At 44.1% G+C, this 27943-nt stretch overlaps 1 protein-coding gene across 1 annotated transcript; it reads right to left on the reverse strand.

The window, feature by feature from the left end:
• Nucleotides 1-27481, reverse strand: LOC136933104 (NLR family CARD domain-containing protein 3-like). Its single transcript, XM_067228488.1, has 10 exons — nt 27219-27481; nt 26979-27095; nt 22214-22277; nt 21875-22103; nt 19770-21582; nt 19468-19635; nt 14809-14979; nt 7140-7313; nt 4243-4289; nt 1-1142 (listed from the first exon to the last, which is right to left on the reverse strand). Exons 1-10 carry the CDS (start codon nt 27395-27397, stop codon nt 607-609), a joined length of 3498 nt encoding a protein of 1165 aa, XP_067084589.1. The 5' UTR covers nt 27398-27481; the 3' UTR covers nt 1-606.
• Between the last annotated feature and the right edge of the window lie 462 nt (nt 27482-27943).

Genomic DNA, 27943 nt, shown 5'->3' on the forward strand with positions numbered 1-27943 from the left:
TATTCGCCATGAGAGTTTGCACAGACAAGGAATTTGCTTTGGCAGGAAGGTGCATACAATAAACATATACCTAAAATGTAAATATGTGGACTATCTATACTAAGGGTACATAAACTTGGATTGTTGTTTGTCAACAATGAACCCGTTAAGGAGTAGCATCACACGTGTGCGATAGTTCGAAAGCCCCACAGAGTAACGTCGCACGTGTGATTCTGAACATTCCAACCCACTATTTTCCGATAGACAAAAACGACATGACAAACGCTGTAGTATGGCTTCAAAATGTACAGTTAGGAGGCTAACAAGTAACGCTAGCAGGTAGTAGCATTGCTACGAGTATTATGCTAGGTTGCTAGGTAACGGAAGCTAACTAAAGCTAGCTAGCTTCCGTTTTGGAAAAATAACTCACTCTGGTGGAAGCGTCGGTAATATTTAGAGATATTAATCATATTTCATATCAGTAATATTTACATCTAAAGGTTAAAACAAAACAAACATTCTACACACAGCAATATTTACAAACACTCTGGGATATCAATCACAACTGTATACAGTTCAATCTTCAATGACATCTATGTGAGCACAGTGTGTGAGAGTGTGTGTGGGCTATTCTACCTGACACAGGGACACTGAGGAGTCTAACCCAACACAGAACCCAGGATAGAGGGGCTCAGTGAATGTGCTGTGGAATGTGTGCAGGTGGGTCAGTGTGTCAGAGGAGACTGTGTAGAAGGACAGAGTGCCGGCCGGCCAGTCCAGATACACTCCTACTCTGTGGGAGCTGGAGGGGGGGGCAGGTATGGCAGTGATCTTATTATTGTGCCTGGCAGAGTAACTGTTACCATGACAGTACAGACTCCAGGACTTGTTATTCCATCCAAGCGCACAATGATCACCCATTCCTCTCCTGCTGATTCCTTTATATGTCACTGCTATATAAACCACTCCTCCACTCCACTCTGCCTCCCAGTAACAGCGCCCAGACAGACCCTCTCTACACAGCACCTGTGGACAGTCCTCAAATCTCTCTGGGTGATCAGGATACGGCTGCTCCTCTCTCCTCCTTGTCACCTTTCTGTTCTCCTCAGACAGAGAGAGTTTTCTGCATGCTGTGTTTGGGTCCAGTGTGAGCTCACAGGCATCTGATGGGGGAGACCAAGACACAATATATTACTGATCATCATCATTCACATTAGAATGTCTCCCTCTTCCTGCCCTCCCCCTTTCATTCTCTCTCTCTCTCTCTCTCTCTCTCTCCATCCTCACTCTCTCTCTCTCTCTTCACTCTCTCTCTACCCATCCTCACTCCCCCTTTCATTCTCTCTCTCTCTCTCTCTCTTCACTCTCTCTCTCTCTACCCTGCTCTCTGTCCCTCCCCCTCTCTCTCTCTTCCACTCTCCCTCTCTTCCTTTCATTCTCTCATTCTGTTCTCCCTCCCTCACATGCTAACTCTCTCCCTCCAAATCCCTCTTTCCATCATCCCTCATCTCCTTACCCCTGATATGCCCCCATCACTCCATCTTTCTAGGGAGGAGGGGAACAGGGGAGGAGAGGGAGAAGTGAAGAGAGGAGAGGGAGGAGGGGAAGAAGGGGAAGAGGGGAGGAGAGCAGAGGGAAGAGGGAGGAGAGGAAGAAGGGAGAAGAGGAAGAGGGGAAGAGGGGAAGAAGGAGAAGAGGGGAGGAGGGGAAGAAGGGAGGAGAGGAAGAAGGGGAAGAGGGGAGGAGGGGAAGAAGGGAGGAGAGGAAGAAGGGGAAGAGGGGAGGAGGGGAAGAAGGGAGGAGAGGAAGAAGGGGAAGAGGGGAGGAGAGGAAGAGGAGAGCAGAGGGAAGAGGGGAAAAGGGGAGGAGAGGAAGAGGGGAAGAGGGGAGGAGAGGGAGGAGGGGAGGAGAGGGAGGAGGGGAAGAGGAGAGCAGAGGAGAGGGGAAGAGGAGAGGGAAGAGGGGAAGAAGGGGAAGAGGAGAGCAGAGGAGAGGGGAAGAGGGGAGGAGAGGGAAGAGGGGAAGAAGGGAAGAGGGGAAGAGGGGAGGAGAGGGAGGGGAAGAGGAGAGCAGAGGAGGGGAGGAGGGAAGAGGGAGGAGGGGAAGAGGAGAGGGAGAGGGGAAGAGGGGAGGAGAGGAAGAGGGGAAGAGGGGAAGAGGAGAGCAGAGGAGGGGAAGAGGGGAGGAGAGGAGGGGAAGAGGGGAGGAGAGCAGAGGGAAGAAGGGAAGAGGGGAGGAGGGGAAGAGGGGAGGAGAGCAGAGGGAAGAAGGGAAGAGGGGAGGAGGGGAGGAGAGGAGGGGAAGAGGGGAGGAGAGTAGAGGGAAGAGGGGAAGAGGGGAGAAGAGGGAGGAGAAGAAGGGAAGAGGGGAGGGGAGGAGCGGAAGAGGGAGGAGGGGAAGAGGAGAGGAGAGCAGAGGAGGGGAAGAGCGGAGGAGAGGGAAGAGGAGGAGGGGAAGAGGAGAGGAGAGGGAGGAGGGGAAGAGGGGAGGAGAGGAAGAGGGAGGAGGGGAAGAAGGGGGAAGGGGAAGAGGAGAGGAGAGGAGAGGGAGAAGGGGAGGAGAGGAGAAGGAGAAGGGGAGGAGGGGAGGAGAGGAAGAGGAGAGAAGAGGGAGGAGGGGAAGAGGGGAGGAGAGGAAGAAGGGAAGAGGGGAAGAGGGGAGAAGAGGGAGGAGAGGAAGGGAAGAGGGGAGGAGGGGAGGAGGGGAAGAGGAGAGCAGAGGGAGGGGAGGGGAACAGGGGAGGGGAAGAGGAGAGAGAGGGAGGAGGGGAAGAGGAGAGAGAGGGAGGAGGGGAAGAAGGGAAGAGGGGAGGAGGGGAAGAGGGAGGAGAGGAAGAGGGAGGAGGGGAAGAAGAGAGCAGAGGGAGGGGAGGGGAACAGGGGAGGGGAGGGAGGAGGGGAAGAGGAGAGAGAGGGAGGAGGGGAAGAGGGAGGAGAGGAAGAGGGAGGAGAGGGAGGGGAACAGGGGAGGAGAGGGAAGAAGGGAAGGGGAGAGCAGAGGGAAGAGGGGAAGAGGGGAGGAGAGCAGAGGGAAGAGGGGAAGAGGGGAGGAGAGCAGAGGGAAGAGGGGAGGAGGGGAAGAGGAGAAGAGGAGAGGAGAGCAGAGGAGGGGAAGAGGGGAGGAGAGTAGAGGGAAGAGGGGAAGAGGGGAGAAGAGGGAGGAGAAGAAGGGAAGAGGGGAGGAGCGGAAGAGGGAGGAGGGGAAGAGGAGAGGAGAGCAGAGGAGAGGAGGGGAAGAGCGGAGGAGAGGAAGAGGGAGGAGGGGAAGAGGAGAGGAGAGGGAGGAGGGGAAGAGGGGAAGAGGGGAGGAGAGGAAGAGGGAGAAGGGGAAGAAGGGGGAAGGGGAAGAGGAGAGGAGAGGGAGAAGGGGAGGAGAGGAGAGGGAGAAGGGGAGGAGAGGAAGAGGAGAGAAGAGGGAGGAGGGGAAGAGGGGAGGAGAGGAAGAGGGGAAGAGGGAGGAGGGGAAGAGGGGAAGAGGGGAGGAGAGGGTGGAGTGGAAGAAGGGAAGAGGGGAGGAGGGGAAGAGGGGAGGAGAGGAAGAGGGAGGAGGGGAAGAGGGAGGAGGGGAAGAGGAGAGGAGGGGGAGGAGAGGGAGAAGGGGAGGAGAGGAGAGGGAGAAGGGGAGGAGAGGAAGAGGAGAGAAGAGGGAGGAGGGGAAGAGGGGAGGAGAGGAAGAGGGGAAGAGGGAGGAGGGGAAGAGGGGAGGAGAGGGAGGAGGGGGAGAAGGGAAGAGGGGAGGAGAGGAAGAGGGGAAGAGGAGAGGAGAGGAAGAGGAGAGAAGAGGGAGGAGGGGAAGAGGGGAGGAGAGGGAGGAGGGGAAGAAGGGAAGAGGGGAGGAGAGGAAGAGGGGAGGAGGGGAAGAGGAGAGGAGAGGGAGAAGGGGAAGAGGGGAGGAGAGGAGAGCAGAGGGAAGAGGGGAAGAGGGGGATGAGGGGAAGAGGAGAGGAGGGGACGAGGGGAGAAAGAGGGAGGAGGGGAAGAGGAGAGGAGAGGAAGAGGGAGGAGGGGAAGAGGGGAGGAGAGCAGAGGAAGGGAAGAGGGGAGGAGAGGAAGAGGGGAGGAGAGGGAGGAGGGGAGAAGGAAGGGGACATAGCACACACAGACGTACACACAGTATTGATGTGGGTAATTGTGTTAAATTACTGCTTCTAAAAGTGTGTGTTTACAGTGTGTGTGTGTCCATTTTTGACAGTGTCCAAGTCACTAATGGTATTGTCCCTTGTATGACCTTGTGTACTAGAACCAAGTAGCAGTCAATACTCACATTTCCTAAGGCCAGGTTTGATCCAGCACTCTCCACCATGATCCACACTGCAGGGATAAGCAGAGGAATGATGAAAATACACTTCACCTGTTGATAAGTGACTTAGCAACTGACTTTCTAAGTAAACATGTTGTTTCTCTCATCATCAGAGGTGTATTCCAGAAAGCAGGTTTTACAAACTCTGAGCCTAACCCTGAACTCTGACTTGATGAACCCTGAGATGGGAAGCTCAGAGTTATCGCTTCCAGAACAGCTGATCTGAGTTAGTTCATTTCTAATTCACTGGAATTACATTTAGTCATTTAGCAGACGCTCTCATCCAAAGAATTAGAAATTCTCATGCGTGCAGGCGAGTATGAAGACATTTTCAGAAAGCAGAAAAACTACTTCAACAGCAAAAGAGGCAATTGTTCATTCAGTACATTTCAAAGCAGTATATTAATTTCACATTTAACCACGTCTTACTAGCTTTGCTGGTTATGGCAGATCCAGAGTGGCTCTGGGCAGATCCAATAGTTTTAAACTTCAACAGAGTACCCGCCTTCAAGGAAGTTAACGCTTGTCAAGGGAGCGAGCCCAGACTCTCTGTACAAATTAAATGTACGAGAGTCTGGTTAGGACCAGGCTAACGTCTTACTACAAGTGAAGAAGAAATGGAACAATCCTATGTGCGCAAAACAACTGGCACATTCTTCTCCTTTTTAATGACAAGATTACGAGAAGGAGGGTCCATCAACCTCCACAGCACAGATTAACAGTGAGATGTTCAGGAAATGCCAGGTTAGCTCTGCATGGAAAACTGTAGAATTTCATGTCATCCGTATGTGTTATATGGCTTCAACAACAATCAGGTTGATGAGGAAAGGACCCCCCATGTCTGACAGTAGCTTCAGGCTCAGCATGAGGGAGGGGAGAGGGAGAAACTCATGGTTTGTTACAGAAAAGCTGCCAGCAAGCAGGTGAGGTTCACAGTCAGTTACCGTGGCAACACACCCAGTTTTCAGTGTTTCCCATACATTAATTTATTTGTAACGGCCCACCACAATTAGAGATTTACCACCACAAATTTATAAAACGGTGTTTTTGCTTTTACTGTTTAACATCACAAAAAAATATTTAATAGTAGAGCTGCACGCAGCATACTGATTCGCTCAGCCCCTTCTTGCCGCGCTCGCGTTCTCTCTCTCTCACTACAACAGACACGTCTGTGAATAAGCCCCTCTCTCCGTGCACGCTCTGAATCAATTCACGGGTCAAACAGCTTTTTCCCTCGGAGACAACAGGACAATCAATCTGGAGTTTACGAACGGTTAGGCCCAATCCCAATGTCCACCCTCACAGACTCACAGACTTTGAGGCACATTCTCACTAAGTCTGTGAGGGCTTAGGGCTGTCCCACTGTCAAATTGTCAAGTTCGTGAGGGCTCTTTCGAAGACATTTTATGCACCCGTAAGTCTGCATTTTTGCAGACTTGCCCACAATTCACAGCGTAGTGACGTGAAACACGAGGGTTACCGGGGGAAGCCTGGAAGAGAGAAAAAGATCCTGGCTAACCCTCCTCATAAGACAAGAAAGACGAAGAACAGTAAACAAACAAGCATGGAAGGAGCAACCAACCCTGACGTAAACAGAAATAGAAGTTAGAAATAACAGTTAACATCAGTAAGTTTAAACAAAAAGCTCACTGACGGTTAATATAGCCAGAACTGGGTGTAGTAGGGCAGCACAATTAATAAAATTTTAATCACGATCACGATTTTGGCTTCCCACGATCAAATTCGCGTGATGGAGCGATATTTAAAATGCGGCATTCTTTTGGCAAAGCCAATCTAGCGCTCCGTAAACCATAGGTGCGTTCGACATCGGCTGCATGAAACGACCAGCGAGAGAGTTGCTGCTTGCAGTCGGGGAAGAGTTATAAACGGCTGCGTAAAGTCGGACATTCCTGCTTCCTGGTTTGCTGCGTTGACGTTAGTCATGGCCGATCAAGCGCTGTTTGCTTACTTCATCACTGACGAACTGCATGGTATAATTAGCCTACGTGACAAAAAAAGTTGTTTTGGTTAAAATCAACAAATAATCATGATCTTTAATCGTGATCTGAATGTTGATCAAAATAATCGTGCTTATCATTTTGGCCATAATCGTGCAGCCCTAGTGTGTAGGTTGTCCTTTGATGATAAATTCCATATGCTTCCATATTCAATATGCTTTCATCAGATTTGATCCAACAACATTACTATTTTACCTATAATGCCGCAAAGTGCTGAACCATTCCAATTTATAGCATTTTGAGCTCTTGTAGCCTCTTGCACTCAATCACTTACTAGGTGACGTCAAGTAAGTGTGTGAGGGTTCAGGGCTCAGGGTTTAGGGGGGACATTGGGATTGGGCCTTAGTATCAGCATTCTCTGCACAAAGGTGTCCATAACTGAGTAAATATAATAATATTTGTAGTTAAAAACATTTGGCAAATATAACAATATGAGTCCAACATAATGTTTATATTATATGAAGCTCAAAAACTATTTTGCGCTCAAATTGATTCCATTTTCTTTTCTTGTTGAAGTCCCTAGCTACATTCACTTCAAACCGACACTAGGACCTAGGTTTGAGCTGAGCTACATTTTACAACGTCTGGTTTTAGTGACCTCTCTTTCTGGAGCTAAAAACCCAGAGTTTCCCTCATCTCAGGGTTTAAAAACTCAGTTTTCACTAAACCCGCTTTCTGGAAATACAATTATGATTGTGGCTACAACCATATTGTAGATTGTAGAGTAAACATGCAGTTTTAATTGTAACATCAAGAAATGCAAGGCCTATTAACGTAATTAGATATATTCAGTGTTAAGCGACATTACATTAAGAGGTATATAAAAAACAAACATCTCCTTACTTGAGTTTCTCCAGTCTGCAGTGTGGATCCTCCAGTCTAGCAGAGAGCAGCTTCAATCCTTTTTCTCCTGGATGATTGTAGCTCAGGTCCAGTTCCCTCAGGTGGAAGGGGTTGGACCTCAGAGCTGAGGCCAGAGAAGCACAGTCTTCCTCTGTGACCAGACAGCCTGACAGCCTGTAGAAAGAGGATCAATATTGTGACAGAATCCATCTGGGCCTCCAGAGTGAGTCAGCACAGAGGGGTTCATTTGGCAGGTGCAGTCATAGCTGCACCTCCCCTCATTAGACAGAGTGACCCACGTAATCCAATATCAGAAAAGTTGAAGATGTAACTCTTTATCCTGTATAAGAATGATACTGTGTTCAGCATTCCATTTGTGTAGAGAGAGGCCAACCCCCCAGGTGAACTATAGGCAAGGTCCCGGCTTAGGTAAACAGGAAGATCCTTATCTTATCTGAGCATTTCATTTAGTTAGCCTAAGCAGGGCCACTTTAAGACATATGCACGCAAGGGATCTATGCAAGGGAGCCAATGAAAGAAGAGCCATGTGACAGACAATTCTATATATTTGTACAACATGGTTTTTGTATTGGGAATGTTGGGATGATAATAGAGAATCGAGGATAAAGAACAAGCAAGTTTGCTTGTTCAATATTTCCACTATTTTAAACAGTTATCATATTCCAAAGGAAGAAATATTAGTGCATCTAAACCAGCCAAGATAAATTAGAGTAGGCTATAGGGAAAGGAATTGCACATTTGTGTGCCAGATAATATTTCCACAAAAACTCCCCCATTAAATACAATACATCATGACAGTTTGCATTATTTGAAATGGTCACTTATTATCACACTGGTATTTAATTATCACAGCAAACAATTACTGCACTGAACTGTAAGTAAAGCAAAAATAACAAAACCTGTAATTATCACTCGAATCATTCACGTCTTCTATGCTAAACCTAGCAGTCACGTGAACGTGAATGAGGTGAACGAATCCTTTCTGTTTCCTCTACTGAGCCAATGCAACAGTCCCTATGCGCTGCCACGAGAAGATGAACGAATCACTCACTGAGACGACTCGTTACTCCCCAGTCATTCTAAAGATCCGTTCAAAATGAAGGAATCGTTCACAAACGACACATCACGACTGGCCTCTTGGTTGATGTGAACATACCACTTTACAATTAATAGACGTACACAAAAATAAACAAAAATGGCCATTCCTCTGTATACGGAGGTAGTGACCAAATCAACTAATAAGTCTCCCTGTGTGAGTTCTTGTTTAAACTGTAGTTAAGCTGTAGTTCTCCTTTAGCTTTCCGGCAGAATAGACAGCATCTATCTTCCACTTTCCTAACTGTAGGAGCCATTTGTGTTTCTTATTGACATGTCATATTATTTTGGTTAGATAGAACTGTCAGAATATTTTGGACACTGGGCGGCAGTCATTGGAGGCACAGGGTTCTATATTTAGGGACACAGGTGACAGGAAGGGGCACAGGTAGAGGGAAGGGACACAGTTCTCACCAGACCAGAGAACAGACCACAGTGCACAGACCACCAATGACATTGGGAAACTAAAGAATGTATAATACATTACAACACATATTCTAGAACTGTAATCACCAGCTGCATATCAAGCACGGCACTAACTATGATCCCAGTTATTAATATGTGTGGCATTTTAATCACTGAATGCATCACGGGCACTGTGCACGAGTGAATATAACAACAGGATTTATGAAGGAGGCATGTCTTAAAGTTATGTATTGTGCTTATTAAAGTTATGCATTGTGCTTATTAAAGTTATGAAACTTAGAAGTGTGCTCAGGCTTAAACATTGGGTCTCACACTGAGTGTGGGAAGCAGGCAGTTCTTTGTGTCTCTATCTTTTCAGTTTCAGAAACAACCTTGGATCTGGGTGGAGATGGCACCCGAGCAGGTGGGACGCGGAGGCAAGAACAACTCCCTGATGCACGAGAGAACAAGCTCAACCCTCTTTTCATCTTTCTGTTTTAATTGCACTGTATATTATATGCTGGGGCAGGGAAAGATAGCCAGTTGGACTTCGTGAACCAGCCCAAACTCTGTTGCGGGTAGGGAAACTTAGACAACTCCAGAGCTCTGTACTTGTTGATTACCAACTGCTGCATTAAAGCTGATATTATCGGACCTCTGCGACTCCAGACCACTCTTTCTAGAACACAGATTTGTGTCATAGAATACCATCATTACATATTGGAATAGACACAAAGATTTTGAATCCTTCAAAACCTGGTATGTCAATCTACATTTTACAACTATGCATAATAAATAACAACTAAACGGCAAATAAGGACTGGAAAATCTGATACATTGTGTCAGCATAAGATCACTCCTAAACTACCTGTGTATAATGGCAACGATATAGACGTATTGGAAAACTAGAAACATTAAGCGAGAACTCGCCCTTTTATTGGAACTTGAGCTTCAAACTGAAAAAGGTTTTTGTATTCCACAAAACCTGGCCGCTATCCCCAATCAAGGGACATTGTCGTCACCTGCGCTGGTCTGACAGATTGGAAACCCTGCAGTTCAACGCGCAGGGAGAGTGCGTATGGGCAGCATCAAGCACGCTTTATTGATGCTATATAAGCCGTATTGGGAAACGGCTAATATAATGGGGTTGTTTGACTGAATGCTAAAATCTTACAACACTATCGTCTGTTTGAAAGTCGTGCAGTCGGCATACAAACGTTCCTGCATTACGCCAATGAGGTCTTATGCTTAATAAACAACTAAACGGCAAAGCCCTCTCCTGCTGCCTCTTCCTAGATATTTGTAACTACCTCCCGTTCCCCCTACCCTGCCTCAGTCAACTAAAATGTCATTTTACATATAAAACTGTGAAATATTAGCCTACCTGGCGAACTTGTTCCACTGAGTTGGATTCCAATTGAAGAATATCCCACCTCAGTCGCTCTTTATTAGCTACAAAATGTCCTGGTTTATACACCGCGAATATCCTGTGGTTATCCTGAGGTAAACTTCTTCTAAATTACAGTAAAAAAAACTCTGAAATACTTTTGTTCTGGACTGGAAAGTCATGTTTTGTTGACTTAAACTTTCAGATGTTAGCTACATTTTTCTTATCTTTGAATTTTCTGAGCAGATATACATCGCTGGTTCCGACGCCATTAGTTAACGTCGTTCTTTTTAGAAACACGGCTAACTGATCCAGAGATGGAGATCACATGACAGAACATGCAAACACGTCATGCTATTGGACAATATTATCATAGAGAAATAACAGCAAGTTCTTCTGAAAAATGAAAGGGGAATTAAATGGAAGTGAAATTAACCAAATGTATGCAAAAAAAAACTTAGCTACCCAATAAATGTATATATTTTAAAATAACAGAATGCTTATCAGTATTTATTTAATTCTGTTAGGTCATTAGATAACCATATTCTGCTACAAAAGAGCAACATAACTGCCTGTTGGCTCTGCCTTCCGTCCTGAGAGAACAGGAACTGCTATATTCGGATGCTGTTCGTGGATAACGGTGTTGGAACAAACGGTTAATCATCAACACCATCATGCCTGTCTTTCTGTATTTCAACATTTCAACATTTTATATATAAAATGTTGAAATACAGAAAGACATAGAAAGACATACAGACAGATATATATATATATATATATATATATATATATATATTCTACACTGCTCAAAAAAATTATGGAACACTTTTGAAAACACATCAGATCACAATGTGAAAAAAAATTATGTTGGATATCTATACTGATATGGACAGTTTAATGTCTTAGGAACGAAAGGATGACACATCTTTTGATGGAAATACGTTTTCATACTTTAAGAGGGCTTAATTTTATAGACACCCCAAAAATCAAAGTGAAAAAATGATGTGACAGGCTAGTTCATTTTGCCAAAATTAAATTTCTTCAACTCAAAATGCTTCTCAATATCTTGTGTGGCCCCCACGTGCTTGTATGCATGCTTGACAACGTCGCGGCATGCTCCTAATGAGACGACGGATGGTGTCTTGTGGGATGTCCTCCCAGATCTGTCGAAGGGCATCAGTGAGCTCCTGTAAAGTCTGAGGAGCAACCTGGCGGCGTCTGATGGACCGAAACATAATGTCCCAGAGGTGTTCTATCGGGTTTAGGTCAGGTGATCGTGAGAGACATTCAATTGTATCGATTCCTTCATCCTCCAGGTACTGCCTGCACCCTCTTGCCACATGAGGCCGGGAATTGTCGTGCATCCGGAGGAACCCAGGACCTACTGCACCAGCGTAGGGTCTGACCATGGGTTCCAGGATTTCATCCCGATACCTAATGGCAGTCAGACTGCCGTTCTCTAGCCTGTAGAGGCCTGTGCGTCCCTCCATGGATATGCCTCCCCAGACCATCACTGACCCACCACCAAACCGGTCATGCTGAATGATGTTGCAGGCAGTACAGTGTTCTCCTTGGCTTCTCCAGACCCTTTCACGTCTATCACAGGTGCTCAGGGTGAACCTGCTCTCATCTGTGAAAAGCACAGGGCGCCAGGAGCGGACATGCCAGTTCTGGTGTTCTATAGCAAATACCAATCGAGCTCCACGGTGCTGGGCAGTGAGCACAGGGCACACTGTAGGACGTTGCGCCCTGAGGACACCCTCATGAAGTCTGTTTCTGATTGTTTGGGCAGAGACATTCACACCAGTGGCTTGCTGGAGGTCATTCTGTAGGGCTCGGGCAGTGCTCAACCTGTTCCTCCTTGCACAAAGCAGCAGATATCGGCCCTGCTGATGGGTCGAGGACCTTCTACGGCCCTGTCCAGCTCTCCTAGAGTAACTGCCTGTCTCCTGGAATGTCCTCCATGTACTGGAGATTGTGCTGGGAGACACATCAAATCTCCTTGCAACGGCACGGAGTTGGACAATATGTGCAACTTCTGTAGGGTTAAGAAATCGCCTCATGCTCCCACTCAAAGAGATCAAGAGGGAAAAACTTGAAATGGCCTCCACATGCAAAACCAGTCCTGTTTTGGGGTTGGCTCATTGTTGCCCCTCTAGTGTACCTGTTGTTAATGACATCAACACCAATGCAGCGGAAAGTACCCCTCTGCTACTTAACTGACCAGATCATTATCGAGAAGTTAATTCATGCCATACCCTGATAAAAAACTGTTCCTTTAATTATTTTGAGCAGTGTAGTTTAAAGTTGTTACATTATTGTCTGCATTCTGTTCTCTTTTTGCTTTAATGCTATGTTACATGTAGCAAAACCAACCTCAAGGAATATAATGGCCAATATTATCTTTAGTGATCTGTGCAAATGACCAATACAAGTGTGTTCAACTTCCTAAAGAGCAGCGTTGCACCTGACACTTAAGGCCGAAATATACTTTCCGCTATGTACGTGTACACATGCTGAATGGCTGCAGCACGTATCCTGCGTTTGTTTGGTGCGTACTTTGTGCACGTCTCCCTGGCCCTTAAATGTACGCATACGCAAGGTGCAATACCGACAGAAATCGTGGGCCAGTATACTATCCCTGCATCTCCGATGGAATGCTACCATCAATCATTTCCTCCAGGAACACAATGACAATTATTGAGGGACTTGTTAGTCACTCCTGTTGGTTAGTTGTAACTGATTTAACCATTTGTACTCGCTGTGAATTATATTATTGTTGCTTGCTTTCCACCAGGTACACTCTAGCACTTTAGAGGATCATGTTGATTAATTGTACATGCTCTTATGTTTCTTCCCTTTGGCACTTATTTGCTTTTTCACAATGTATGCTTCATGTTTTGGCTACCCGCAATGTTTGGGGCTATCTCGTTGTTTATGATCATTGACCTATGCACTTTTTGTAAAGCTCTCTCTTGGAAGTCCCTTTGAATAAAAGTGTCTGCTAAAAGAATACATGTAAATGGACCATCCTCTGAAGTAAAAATAGCCAGTTACAGAGTAGTATTATACACCAAGCACACTTCTTGCTATTCCTAATCCGAAACCCTTCATGCAGTGGAAGAGGCGCCAACCATAGGGACTGACGTGGAAATTGACACCATACTGTTGAAACGATGATGATGGGTATGATTATGGATTTATCTGATTGAAAATGAAATTTTGGAAATTTTCATCCCTTTTAGTATTATTTTATATTACTGGGAACCATATGTTAAGCTATTGACTTATTATAGTTGAGCTTAGTATTATTACCACTAAACGATAGAAGATATTGAGCCTGAGTGTGAGATCTGGGTGACAGAGGCTGAGGAGTGATGGAGAAGGCCACCTGGAGGCAGGCAGAGGCCTGAGCTAGAAGTCAAGATCCGCTGTTTTTGACCCCACACCTAGAATCCTATCTGTGGCCGCCTGCACAAGGTCAGCACTAGCCCTAAGTAAGGAGGATTTACAACGAGCCTGATTGTGTAAGCAGCGTGAGCAGCCTCATCGTAAATGTGGGTTACAGAACCTGTTTTAAGAGAAAAACGTATTAGTGTCACCCAGCAGCAAAATGTACATCTCCAAATTTAAGCAAGGTCAAAGGCATCAAAGCTAAGGTGCGAGTGAAATCTGAAACCCCCAGAACAGGTGTTATGCGTAAGATCGAAGACCATCTGTAACTATCAATAGTAAAATAACACATGAAAATAGGTGAGCAGTATGTAATTGCATGCCTGGGGGGTAAAGATCAGTTGGGTTCCGGAACCTGCTCACATTTATTGGGATTTTTGTCATCTTGAAGACCAATAAAGCCATTGCATCAAACTTTGCCAAGTTCCAGTGCCGTTTTTTGAACTTTGAAGATTGATTGAAGACTTTGAACATTTTCAAACAACAGCACAAAAGCTGCCAGATGCATAACTCCCTGTCCAGGTAAATGTACAATAATATGAGGAATAGTATATCTTAACCCTTGTGTTGGAGCCATTATACAACTTTGTTTTGTTTTATTTATATACCATATTGGTGATGCTAATAAATGGGCAGTTTTATGTTTGAGCACTGGGTGGAGCATTGTCTTTGGGAAGGCATATAGGTAATTAACAGCCAGGGATACACAGGTGTGTGGCTAGGTGGAAAAGCATACAGCTTTTCACCGTGTCAGGTTTGTGTGTCATTGTTTGATTTGTGTGCAAAAGAAAATGAATGGAACTAATCCAGAAATGAAATGAAATGGACTGTATTGCTGGTGCTACCGTGAGCAGGCCGTCAGCACAGAAATGCAGACATATTGTGGACATTGATTATTGGCACGCAGAACACACGTCCAAGCAAGTGCTTCCCTGGTCCCACCTCATTGGCCTAATGTAGGAGTTGGTAAAAGACTCTACACCTTGTGTTGTCATAAGGGTCAAACATGACTGCTATTATATTTAACAGCAGAGAAAACCCCCAAATAGTTTTTTTTTTTACCCAACTTCAAATGTATAAAATAATTAACATCACAACAACCACAAAGACACACACGTCCACAATGGGAAAGTGATATTATGTGTGCTACTGATTTAGATTACAGTCCATAAAGGTGCTGCAGATAATAGTCCCTCCAGTTCTCTCTTTGATGAAGCCATGAGTGAAACTCTGTTGTCTAAATCAACCATACAAATACATTACGGATTATAACTTTACCAATGTCTCATGTAGAACATAAATACAGACCTCAGTGTCTCCAGCTTGCAGAGTGGATTCCCCAGTCCAGCAGAGAGCAGCTTCATGCCGGCATCCTTCAGATCATTGTTATTTAGATCCAGTTGTCTCAGGAAGGAGGTTGACTTCAGAGCTGAGCTCAGAGAAGCACATCCTTCCTCTGTGATGTGACAGCCTGACAGCCTGTAGAAGGTTATCATGATATGGATTACAAACACAACTATCTTCTAGAGGTAGAAATAAAGAATATCAGTCTGATCATTTCCTATGGGTGTTGTTATTTGTTATTGTCACCCAGAAGTAAAATGTACATCTCCAAATTTAAGCAAGGTCAAAGGCATCAAAGCTAAGGTGCGAGTGAAATCTGAAACCCCCAGAACAGGTGTTATGCGTAAGATCGAAGACCATCTGTAACTATCAATAGTAAAATAACACATGAAAATAGGTGAGCAGTATGTAATTGCATGCCTGGGGGGTAAAGATCAGTTGGGTTCCAGAACCTGCTCGCATTTATTGGGATTTTTGTCATCTTTAAGACTGTAGCACAGTCAACAGACAAAGCACGGTACCATCACACCTTCTCCTTATCTCCCAGAGGAGAAGCTTCAAAGCTTCTGGCCCAGCATGGGGTCAGAAACAGAGGCCACATGGCCTCAGTATCAGACAAAGGATTTATAAGGAAGAACTTTCTTTTGTGGATTTACAAACATATTCTCAAGGACTACATGGCTCCTGGACACTATTTCAATGACAGTAGTATAATGTGTGCTTTTCTCATTTACTTGAGGTTTGATTATAACTTCCCTTCAAGTATAGTTAACCCTTGTGTTATCTTCGGGTCATTCTGACCCATCAGTCATTGTGACCCACCGTCGTATTGCGACACATTTACCTCATACAAAAACAAAGTGAAGCATTTTCTTTTAACTGTCGGACTGTCTCAGACCCCCCACATTGGAATGGTTAAAAGAAAATAATTTTTACTTGTTTTTGTATTGGGTAAAATTGGGTAAACACAACGATGATTCGTTATGAACCTTTGGGTCATGTGACCCGAAGGCAGCACGAGGGTTAAGTCAGCCAATCTTGATATCAAAATGATTGTACCATACTAACAAAACCATTTATGAATGTTGTATTGTTATATTCTGAAGTTTACGCATTCCATGGACAGTTGAAATAACGGAACTCAAAGCTAAGAGCCACTTCACACCTAGGCAGATCTCAGGACGACGCCCAGGTGGGGAGTAACTGACCAATGCAAGCAAAAAGCAACATTTATTTATAAAGCACTTTAAAATCCATGATGAAACACAAAGTGCTGTACAGTAAAACAATAAAAAAAATGAAAGAGGTCACCTTCACGGGGACCCCCCCTGTTCTTTGGAGTATAAAACCCCCAAACGTACGATCACCCCCGCTTGTTCATAGGATTAAACTGAGGTGAACGCGTCACTCTCTAACCTATTCCTCTCAACCTGCAAATTCACTGAGCGCCCGGGACTTTGACGAGAGATTCCGCTTTCTATTCGTTGGACATAATAAACCATTGACTCCTTTCTTCAAACCGACAAAAGTAACTGCGATTTGCAATATTTCTTACTTGTGACATATTGGCATGTTGTGATTTAATTGTTAATGTTTGATTGTAGTTTACAAATGATTTTAACTTAACCCTCGTTAAGTCAGTTGCCCTTGATCGTCCATTGTTACTAGAAAGGCCTACCTTTCCCTCTCTACCTCTCTCCCACTCTCTCTCTCTCCCTCCCCCCTTCACACGCGCTCTACACAACCATTGTGTTGCTCGCCCTCATTAGCATCCAGCCACTGTACTACTCTGACTAACCCATAACTTATCTGGTATTTGTTCATTATAATTACATTCTCCTAAATAAATCATTGTGTATAATATTTGCGTATCTCTCACGTTATCTGATCTGCCCTACTTTCATAGAATCCACGACTTAAGATTAGACTGATTATCACGAAGGCTATTATTCAATATTATTCAATAAGGTTTCCTCCGTCCCTTTAACAAATAAGAGGTGGTGCCCCCAAGAACTACATACTTTATTATAAATTAAGTATTGCTAATCATAAACGAGCAAACCCCGCTACAACACTGAGTTGGAACTCTGATTATCTGTGTTCAACATCCATTTGCACATTTTATTTTCACATGGTTGAAAGTGATGGTTTAGGGGCTCTTTTGCTGGATCCAGAGTCGGCGACTTCCACAGAGTGAGTGGCACCCTGAACCAAAACTGCTACCACAGCATTTTGCAGCATTTCAACCATCAACTGAGACTTGCTTACTTCGACCAGTGTTAAGCTATGCTTGAAGCTGTTGTCCTGTGAGCCGCCTGTCACACAAGCTGTTCACTCTCAGAAACTTTTCTGATTCTGTTGTGGCTTTGGGTCTGCCAGACCTCTTCCTGTCAGAGTTTCCTCCAGTTTCCAGGGGCCTTTTGATGGTGTAGGAAACTGTACTCACTGACACCTTGGCTTTATTGGCAATTTCTATCTAAAGTAAAGACCTACACTTTTAAGGGTTTATTATGGTCTGTCTTCCTTTGTTAATTGAAAAACCGAAACTATTTTTTTTAACCTCTGGCAGTTTACCGCTTACCTTTGTACTGTGGTGGAATTTTAGAATATAGTTACAATATATGTGTTTTATATAGATAGATAATGTAATGAACTGGGGCTTTGTAGGATGCAAGCTCTGTAGAATGGATGTAGTAGATTGTCTTAAGGTATTTATGATACCTAAGTAAGAGCCAGGGGCATGGAGAAGGAGGACGTCAGCTTGAGTTCTCGTGATCTGAGGATCAGTCATAGATGGATCAGTTGATCTGGCCGACCTGACCTTTTGGCTAAGGAGATGGCCAAGTCAGACATTCTGTCTGTGTTTCATTAATTATCTTCTGACTTAGAGAAGTAGCTGCTACATCAAAGGACTGTGGGACACTGGCTTGGGAGTTTATTGTCTTAGACTGTCACTGATCAGTGCTAGCCAATCACAGAGACCACTGCATTGATTGATTAGGACCATCTGTTCTAAGTTTATATAAGGCTGGGTTTTATGGTTGTTCTTCACCTCTCTCTTGAACGATCTGTAGGTTACAGCTTGCATGTCCTTCGCTATGACGGGTCCAGATCACTCTGTTAATCTTAAGTTTGTACAAACTAAATAAATGTTATTGAAACCGCCATTCTTGACTAATCAGATTACACAGAGCCATGATCATTTTCCATGACAGTACCACAGACTTCATGTTTCACTGAGTTGGAACTCTGATTATCTGTGTTCAACATCCATTTGCACATTTTATTTCCATCTCTACTCTTGATGCATGATTATGCTTTGCTTATGTTCTGCACCTCTCTGTGTCACCGACCACCTCTGGAGAAGTGGAACTCTCACTGAATTGCTCCTCCCAGGCTTTCTTAAATGTTTTAACTATGAGTTTTCCTGAGTTTTTCCTTGTCTTCCTTGAGGGTTTAGGTTGGTTTAGGTGCAGTTCTATGGGCGTGTGTGAAGACTTTGCAACATTGCTTGTAGAAAGGGCTATACAAATAACATTGATTTGAACACAATGACACGGTAGTCAGTAACCAATGTGAAATATTAACCTGTCTGAGAAGCTGATGTCACTGGGCTGGATTGTACCTGTGGAATATTCTGTCTCTTGTCGTATACTGAGACATCATGTGGTCATCCTGAGGTATTTCTATTATGATTATAAGAAAAATTATAAACACTACTACCCTCTGGAGGTAGAAATAAAGAATATCAGTCTGTCATTTTCCTCTCAAACACCAAGATGGTTTGATCAGTCAGAGGACTGTCTGTCCAGGTTGGCTGACTTTACTTTTATCTCAAATGGAATCGTACCAAACTATAGTGTCAAAAATTGTACATGCAGTGCACCTTTTTCTGTCCTTTGAAAAAAGTTGAGAAGGACCATTTTGAGGGAGGAACAGAAGGGTAACATTTGCAGTGGCCTCTTAAATTTTACCCTTCTGTTCCTCACAATATCGTCATAGTAGTACAATACACCAAGAAAGTATTACATATTACATCCAATAGCAGGTCTGTCAGTATACCAAGCAGCATACGTTTCTGGCTATTTCTGACACACAACCCTTGATGCAGGGATAGTGGTGTCAAGCACAGGGACAACAGTACACTAGCAGACAGATACAAAACACAATGCCATGTCAATCTACAATAACATAATGAAGTAGTATGTCTTAAAGAGATTCCTGTCCCACCCTGATCTGTTTCACCCATCTCATGTTTGTCTCCACCCCCTCCAGGTGTCTCCCATCTTCCTTCCTACCCTCATTTATCCTGTGTTTTTTGTTTAGGTTCAGTTCTTCTTGTTTGTCAAGCCTACAGTACCAGCATATTTTTCTCTACCTCCTTTAGCGTTTTCTGCCTCTTAGTTCCCCTGGTCTTTACATCCTGCCTGCCCTGACTCCGAACCTGCCTGCTGCCCTGTACCTGAATGACTCCTTGTGGATTACGACCCTTGACTGCCCTGACTATTCATTGGCCGGACCCCTTGTACCTTTAATAGACCACAAACTTACGACCAGTGTGTGATTCAGTGCGTGGTGTGAGATTATAACTATAGTTGTGTCATGTTGAACATGAATACAGACCTCAGTGTCTCCAGCTTGCAGAGTGGATTCCCCAGTCCAGCAGAGAGCAGCTTCATGCCTGAATCCCCCAGGTTGTTGTTACTCAAGTCCAGCTCTGTCAGATCTGAGGAGGGGAGAGCTGAGGCCAGCGCTTCACAGCACCGTTCTGAGAGGTTACAGTCATTCAGCCTAATAACATAAGGAGAACATGAGACATCATCAGTCACGTTTTGTATAATAGGAACATACGATAATCAAACACTATCACAAGATGTGCTGTTGTAATATTATCTAAAAAAATAAAATAAAAGCCTTATACATACAGAGCAGTTTTGGAGTCTTTGACCACTGGCAGCAGCCTCAGAAGACCTTCCTCTGATCTGGAGTATTTCTTCAGGTCAAACACGTCCATCGTCTCTTCTGAAGTCAGCAACACAAAGACCAGAGCTGACCACTGTGTAGATGAGAGCTTCTTCTCACTGGAGAGACTTCCTGGGCTCAGATAGTGTTGGATCTCCTCCACCAGAGAATGGTCATTCAGTTCATTCAGACAGTGGAACAGATTCATGGTTCTCTCTGGAGAGGGATCCTCTCTGATCTTCTCCTTGATGTACTTGACTGTTTTCTCATGGCTCTGCGTGTTGCTTCTTCTCGGAGTCAGTAGACCTCGTAAGTCAGTCTGATTGGACTCCATTGAGAGGCCCAGGAGGAAGCGGAGGAAAAGGTCCAGTTGTCCATTCTTACTCTGCAAGGCCTTGTCCACAGCACTCTTGTAGAATCGGACTTCTGCTTTCTCTCTGAAAAGAGTCAACACTTTTTTGGAACTGGAAGCTGATGGAGTCTCAGACATCAGATTGTCATTGTTGTTGATGAATGAGATAATTACAAACACAGCAGCCAGAAACTCCTGAAAGCTCAGATGGACAAAGCAGAACACCTTCTCCTGGAAGACTTTACCATCCTGTCTGAAGATCTGTGTGAACACTCCTGAGTTCACTGAGGCATCATGGACATCAATGCCACACTCTGTCAGGTCTTTCTCATAGAAAATCAGGTTTCCTTTCTCCAGCTGGTGGAAGGCCAGTTTTCCCAGTGACAGAATACTCTGAATGCTGTCTTCATCCCAGTGTGGATCGGTCTCAGTTTTCCCAGCATACTTCACCTTCTTCTGTTTGGTCTGTAACACCAGGAAGGCTGTGTACATCTCAGTCAGGGTCTTCGGCATCTTCTCTTTCTTCTCTGTTCTCAGCATGTGTTCAAGGACTGTAACAGTAATCCAAGAGAAGACTGGAATGTGGCACATGATGTAGAGGATCCTTGATGTCTTGATGTGTGAGATGATTCTCCTGGCCAGGATCTCATCACTACATCTCTTCATGATGTACTCATCCTTCTGTGGGTCATTGAACCCTCGTACCTCTGTCACCAGGTCAACACACTCAGAAGGGATCTGATTGGCTGCTGCAGGTCGAGTGGTGATCCAGATGAGAGCAGAGGGAAGAAGCTTTCCTCTGATCAGATTGGTCAGCAGCACATCCACTGAGGTGGACTTTGTGACATCACACCAGCTCTTGTTCTTTTTGAAGGCTAAGGGCAGTCGACACTCATCCAGACCGTCAAAGACAAACAGAACGTTGTACTTGTCGTAGTTGGAGATTCCTAATTCTCTGGTTTCCGAGAAGAAGTGATGGACAAGTTCCTTCAGACTGAACTCTTCTCCATCCAACAAATTCAGTTCTCGAAACGGGAGAGGAAAGATGAACTGGATTTCCTGATTGGCTAGTCCCTCAGCCCAGTCTGTGATGAACTTCTGCACAGAGACAGTTTTTCCGATGCCAGCAACTCCTTTTGTCAGAACAATTCTGATATGTGTGTCTCGTCCAGCTGAGGGTTTAAAGATGTTGTTGCATGTGATGGCTGTTTCTGTTCTTGCTGATTTCCTGGATGCTGTCTCAATCTGTCTCACCTCATGTTCATTATTGATCTCTCCACTCTCACCCTCTGTGATGTAGAGATCTGTGTAGATCTTATTGAGAAGAGTTGGGTTTCCTTGTTTAGCTATGCCCTCGAACACAGTTTCAAACTTCTTCCTTAGTTCAGATTTGAGTTTCTGTCGATAAATCTGAGCATGCTCATCTAAACAAAAAACAACACGTTAAGTGCGTGTTTTTGTTAAATGTAGTTTTGATTATTCACAGATTATGAACTGACAATGTGTCCTTGACATTCAATTCAAAACAAATTTCCAATCTATGACCATTTATCAGGTACACAATAATGAAACAGCTTAGTATACTCACACATAGTACAAGGTCATAGGAAGATCTACACAACATTGGGCTACTGAGTCTCATAACTTTCTTTGTATATCTAACCTTCATCATAAACCATCAATCGGTCAACTAAGACTAAATATGGAGTCTCTTACTTTCCTCCAGAGTGTCAGCCAGCTCCTTCTGGTTCATGTACCTCAGGTCGTGCAGTGTGATCTTCAGAGCTCCCTCTCTGGCACTGCTCTCCTGCTTCTGATATTCAGGGTCCACCACTTCCTGGTCCTCCCTCTGACTCTCTAAGCCTTCTGGGAAATCTGAACTCAGAATCCTCTTCATCCTCTTCAGCTCTTTCTTCACAAACCTGATGACAGTCTCCTCAAGCACCTGAAACAGAGAGGGAAGATATCAGATGAACCAGGAACTATCTACACAGTAGAACAATATGATACAAATGATTCTGTCTTGTTTGTACTTTAGATTAACACAAAACTCACTGTGAATATGGAGGACAAGTCCTCATGGTGACTCTGGTCTGACTCAGACTTCTCCTGTTGATCTCTGAGGACAAGAGATGACATTACTTAACCACATGAACCACATGTATAAGGGCTGATAATCTACTAAGGAGTATTATCATACATAAGCATGAGTGGTAAACTTAACTGTATCCACTCATGCATACACACAGACACACTGTATAAGAGTGATACCATCACTACCAAGTAAACCATCTTCTATACCACTACATTCATCAAAGATAGGAGCACTGTCACCCCCAGGTAAACAAGTGTGTTGTGTTTCAACCAGACACTGAAGAATGACATCAGGGTTCACCTCACACAGGGCTGCATGTTTGCTAGCAGCCTGCTTTAGACACTGCAGCACTCCTCCACCCAGGAGTTTAAGACCTTCTGGTCTCAACCAATCTAAGAGGGCTGAGCCCCGCCTGGTCTGTGCTCATACCAGGCCTGGTACCTGCAGGGCTGGACACTGACTCTCATGCTGTCTGTGTGTGTGGTGTCTGTCTGTGTGTGTGTGTGTGTGTGTGTGTGTGTGTGTGTGTGTGTGTGTGTGTGTGGTGTCTGTGTGTGTGTGTGTATGTGTGTGTGAGTATGTGTGTGTGGGTAGGTTATTGTTGTCAAATGTTCACTAGAGGTACACTGATCTTTCTTAATTGAATGTAAAGCTATTATAACAAAATTACATGTTTACAATAAATGTCAAGTCTTTTAAGGTGGAGAAGTAACTCACAGACTTATCCTGGAGTTCGCTCTAGTCTCTACTGAATTAGAGAGAGCAGCTTTGAATCATTTGTCTGCACCGACATGGAATGACCTAAGGGTAGTATGGTATGGCTTGCATAATTGCATTAGTTTCAGGGTAGTTTGTTGTGGTTGTGTTGTGGTTGTGTTGTGGTTGTGTCTGTGTTAATGTCAGGTAAAGTTCAACATTAAAGCAGCACAGTGGACTGGTAGGTTGTGGTCCTGTATCTCACTGATCAAACACAACAAGGAGGTCAAAGGTGTTGATGTGTCTGATGGTGGTCTAGTGGTTAAACCATAGATACATACAGAGAAGACCAACACCACGTTAATGAAATAATATTAATCATACCATGGTCTGGGTGAATACTTGATTCTGATTGGCTGCAGGGGTGTCCATTATCCGGTGATATACGGACACCTACTTACGTAGTTGCAGCAAAACTGTCTGTTCACCGTTCTAAATTATTGCGCTGGCTACATAGTAAATGAGCCTGTACAAAGTGAATGAAATAAGTAACCATAACAACAGGGACGCAGTCACAGCCTCCATTTACAATTATATTCTATATATGTGATGTGATGAGGGATACTTTAGTATCTACAGTCAGCAGCTCTAACCCTGTGTTTTAGTAGGGATGTGATGAGGGATACTTTAGTATCTGCAGTCAGCATCTCTAACCCTGTGTTTTAGTAGGGATGTGATGAGGGATACTTTAGTATCTACAGTCAGCATCTCTAACCCTGTGTTTTAGTAGGGATGTGATGAGGGATACTTTAGTATCTACAGTCAGCATCTCTAACCCTGTGTTTTAGTAGAGATGTGATGAGGGATACTTTAGTATCTGCAGTCAGCATCTCTAACCCTGTGTTTTAGTAGGGATGTGATGAGGGATACTTTAGTATCTACAGTCAGCATCTCTTACCCTGTGTTTTAGTAGGGATGTGATGAGGGATACTTTAGTATCTACAGTCAGCATCTCTAACCCTGTGTTTTAGTGGGGATGTGATGAGGGATACTTTAGTATCTACAGTCAGCATCTCTAACCCTGTGTTTTAGTAGGGATGTGATGAGGGATACTTTAGTATCTACAGTCAGCAGCTCTAACCCTGTGTTTTAGTAGGGATGTGATGAGGGATACTTTAGTATCTACAGTCAGCATCTCTAACCCTGTGTTTTAGTAGGGATGTGATGAGGGATACTTTAGTATCTACAGTCAGCAGCTCTAACCCTGTGTTTTAGTAGGGATGTGATGAGGGATACTTTAGTATCTACAGTCAGCAGCTCTAACCCTGTTTTAGTTTAACCAGCAGAGGTCAGTACATACCCTTCCTCATTAGAAGGTCCTCCTCCATCACTGAACATGATAGGTCGATACATAGACCTGTCACTCTTCATGGACACACAGCTGGGTACAGGTGAGGCTGGTCTCTGCTGTCTCATCCTGTCAACAAACACAACAAAGTGTCTTACAAACATAAATCACTAAAGTAGTGTGGTGGAAATTTACAATACAGTGTTTTAAGAGAAGTTTAAAGTTGGTTAAGAAGCTTGATACAATGAATGTTGAATCAACTCCATTTGGTAGAGATGCCATTTGCAGTTTATGACACCTGGGGAGGATGAATTGTATTGTTATTGTGATCTGAGGGAGCAGTTTAAGATAGATGAACTGATCAAGCTGCTCTGACCCTTCCTGTTGCATGGGTGGTGTTAATTAAATACTTGTTTGAAGATGTCCACACAAAGGACAGTTGACCATTTGACTGGTGAACTCCTGTGGCTTTAGTATCTACTGGTTTGGGGAGAGATGCCACATCAAAGAACTGTGGGACACTTGGTATGGAGTCAAACTGTCACTGAGCAGTGCTGACCAATCACAGAGTTTGCTACATTGATGGATTGACCATCAGAAGAACCATTTGATCTAAAGTTTATATAAGGCAGGGTTTTAGGGTTGTTCTTCATCACTCTTGCGAACGATCTGTGGCTAGCACCTCCTTCGTTATGACTGATCACAAAGTACTTTGTTAATTCCTAATTTGTACAAGCTAAATAAATTTATTGAAACCACCATCTCTTGACTATTCAAATCTACACAGTGCCACTAGAATTTTTCCACTACAGTAGACATCACAGATATATCATACTGTCCAACATGTTTTGCTGTAGTCATTCATCAGTAGGGTCAGATCCAGGCTTTAATGTTGCTGTTCAACTTGAATGAGTCAGACAGGCAGGTTTCCAGACCTGTTGTTACTCTGTATCTCTCACTGTGAACCTTTACCACATGGTCTGTATGTCAGCCAGGCTGGCAGTCAGCAGCTCTAACCCTGTGTTTTAGTAGGGATGTGATGAGGGATACTTTAGTATCTACAGTTAGCAGCTCTAACCCTGTGTTTTAGTAGGGATGTGATGAGGGATACTTTAGTATCTACAGTCAGCATCTCTAACCCTGTGTTTTAGTAGGGATGTGATGAGGGATACTTTAGTATCTACCAGTCAGCATCTCTAACCCTGTGTTTTAGTAGGGATGTGATGAGGGATACTTTAGTATCTACAGTCAGCAGCTCTAACCCTGTGTTTTAGTAGGGATGTGATGAGGGATACTTTAGTATCTACAGTCAGCATCTCTAACCCTGTGTTTTAGTAGGGATGTGATGAGGGATACTTTAGTATCTACAGTCAGCAGCTCTAACCCTGTGTTTTAGTAGGGATGTGATGAGGGATACTTTAGTATCTACAGTCAGCATCTCTAACCCTGTGTTTTAGTAGGGATGTGATGAGGGATACTTTAGTATCTACAGTCAGCAGTTCTAACCCTGTGTTTTAGTAGGGATGTGATGAGGGATACTTTAGTACATACAGTCAGCAGCTTTAACCCTGTGTTTTAGTAGGGATGTGATGAGAGATACTTTAGTACATACAGTCAGCAGCTTTAACCCTGTGTTTTAGTAGGGATGTGATGAGGGATACTTTAGTATCTACAGTCAGCAGCTCTAACCCTGTTTTAGTTTAACCAGCAGAGGTCAGTACATACCCTTCCTCATTAGAAGGCCCTCCTCCATCACTGAACATGATAGGTCGACCCATAGACCTGTCACTCTTCATGGACACACAGCTGGGTACAGGTGAGGCTGGTCTCTGCTGTCTCATCCTGTCAACAAGCACAACAAAGTGTCTTACAAACATAAATCACTAAAGTAGACACCACAGATATATCATACTGTCCAACATGTGTTGCTGTAGTCATTCATCAGTAGGGTCAGATCCAGGCTTTAATGTTGCTGTTCAACTTGAATGAGAGTCAGAAAGGCAGGTTTCCAGACCTGTTGTTACTCTGTATCTCTCACTGTGAACCTTTATCACATGGTCTGTATGTCAGCCAGGCTGGCAGTCAGTATCTCTAACCCTGTGTTTTAGTAGGGATGTGATGAGGGATACTTTAGTATCTACAGTCAGCATCTCTAACCCTGTGTTTTAGTAGGGATGTGATGAGGGATACTTTAGTATCTACAGTCAGCAGCTCTAACCCTGTGTTTTAGTAGGGATGTGATGAGGGATACTTTAGTATCTACAGTCAGCATCTCTAACCCTGTGTTTTAGTAGGGATGTGATGAGGGATACTTTAGTATCTACAGTCAGCAGCTCTAACCCTGTGTTTTAGTAGGGATGTGATGAGGGATACTTTAGTATCTACAGTCAGCAGCTCTAACCCTGTGTTTTAGTAGGGATGTGATGAGAGATACTTTAGTATCTACAGTCAGAAGCTCTAACCCTGTGTTTTAGTAGGGATGTGATGAGGGATACTTTAGTATCTACAGTCAGCAGCTCTAACCCTGTGTTTTAGTAGGGATGTGATGAGAGATACTTTAGTATCTACAGTCAGCATCTCTAACCCTGTGTTTTAGTAGGGATGTGATGAGGGATACTTCAGTATCTACAGTCAGCAGCTCTAACCCTGTTTTAGGTTAACCAGCAGAGGTCAGTACATACCCTTCCTCATTAGAAGGTCCTCCTCCATCACTGAACTTGATAGGTTGATCCATAGACCTGTCACTCTTCATGGACACACAGCTGGGTGCAGGTGAGGCTGGTCTCTGCTGGATTGGGCTTCAACACAACAGAGACAGACCTTCAGTCTCTCATTTATTCTGACTAATGATGATGTCATAATATCACTGCTGAGCTCTGAGATGGAGAACAGTCATGAACAGGTATGGATTCTCATCTTACCTCTTAGCTTTGGTGTCCATGTCATGTTCACCAGAGAGACTCATTTTAGAGGCAGGGACCCCTTCCTCTCTCTCCCCAGAGAGTCTCGTTTTAGAGGCAGGGCTCCCCTCCTCTCTCTCCCCAGATAGACTAATTTTAGAGGCAGTGCCCCCTTCTTCTCTCTCCCCAGAGAGACTCATTTTAGAGGCAGTGCCCCCTCCTCCCTCTCAAAGTCAGAACTTCTTTCCTCAGGGTCAGATTAGAAGGATTTTGAAGCCAGACCTGTAAACAAACAACAGTTAGAATCCAACCCTATTAGACTGTTACCTCAAGAGAGGAAGGAAAACTAACTTTATACCCTGATTTATAACACACCACTATGATGTCAACAACTCAGTTAAAATGTATTCAGTACCTCAGTCATTTACCTCATACTGACAACAGAGGGAGTCAGACGGCTGAGCGGTTAGGGAGTCGGGCTATTAATCAGAAGGTTGTTGGTTCGATTCCCGTTGTGACGTTAAGTCCTTGGGCAAGGCACTTCACCCTACTTGCCTCGGGGGGAATGTCCCTGTACTTACTGTAAGTCGCTCTGGATTAGAGCGTCTGCTAAATGACTAAATGTAACAATAAATAAAGAAAACAATAAATAAAATGTAGCAAAATTTCCATTTTACATTGTGTAAATATATTTTAGGAAGCAAAAAAAAAATACTATGAACGGAATGACGCATTTTAAATATTGG

The sequence above is a fragment of the Osmerus mordax genome, chromosome 2 (assembly GCF_038355195.1).
Source record: "Osmerus mordax isolate fOsmMor3 chromosome 2, fOsmMor3.pri, whole genome shotgun sequence".
In the NCBI taxonomy this organism is placed as follows: domain Eukaryota; kingdom Metazoa; phylum Chordata; class Actinopteri; order Osmeriformes; family Osmeridae; genus Osmerus; species Osmerus mordax.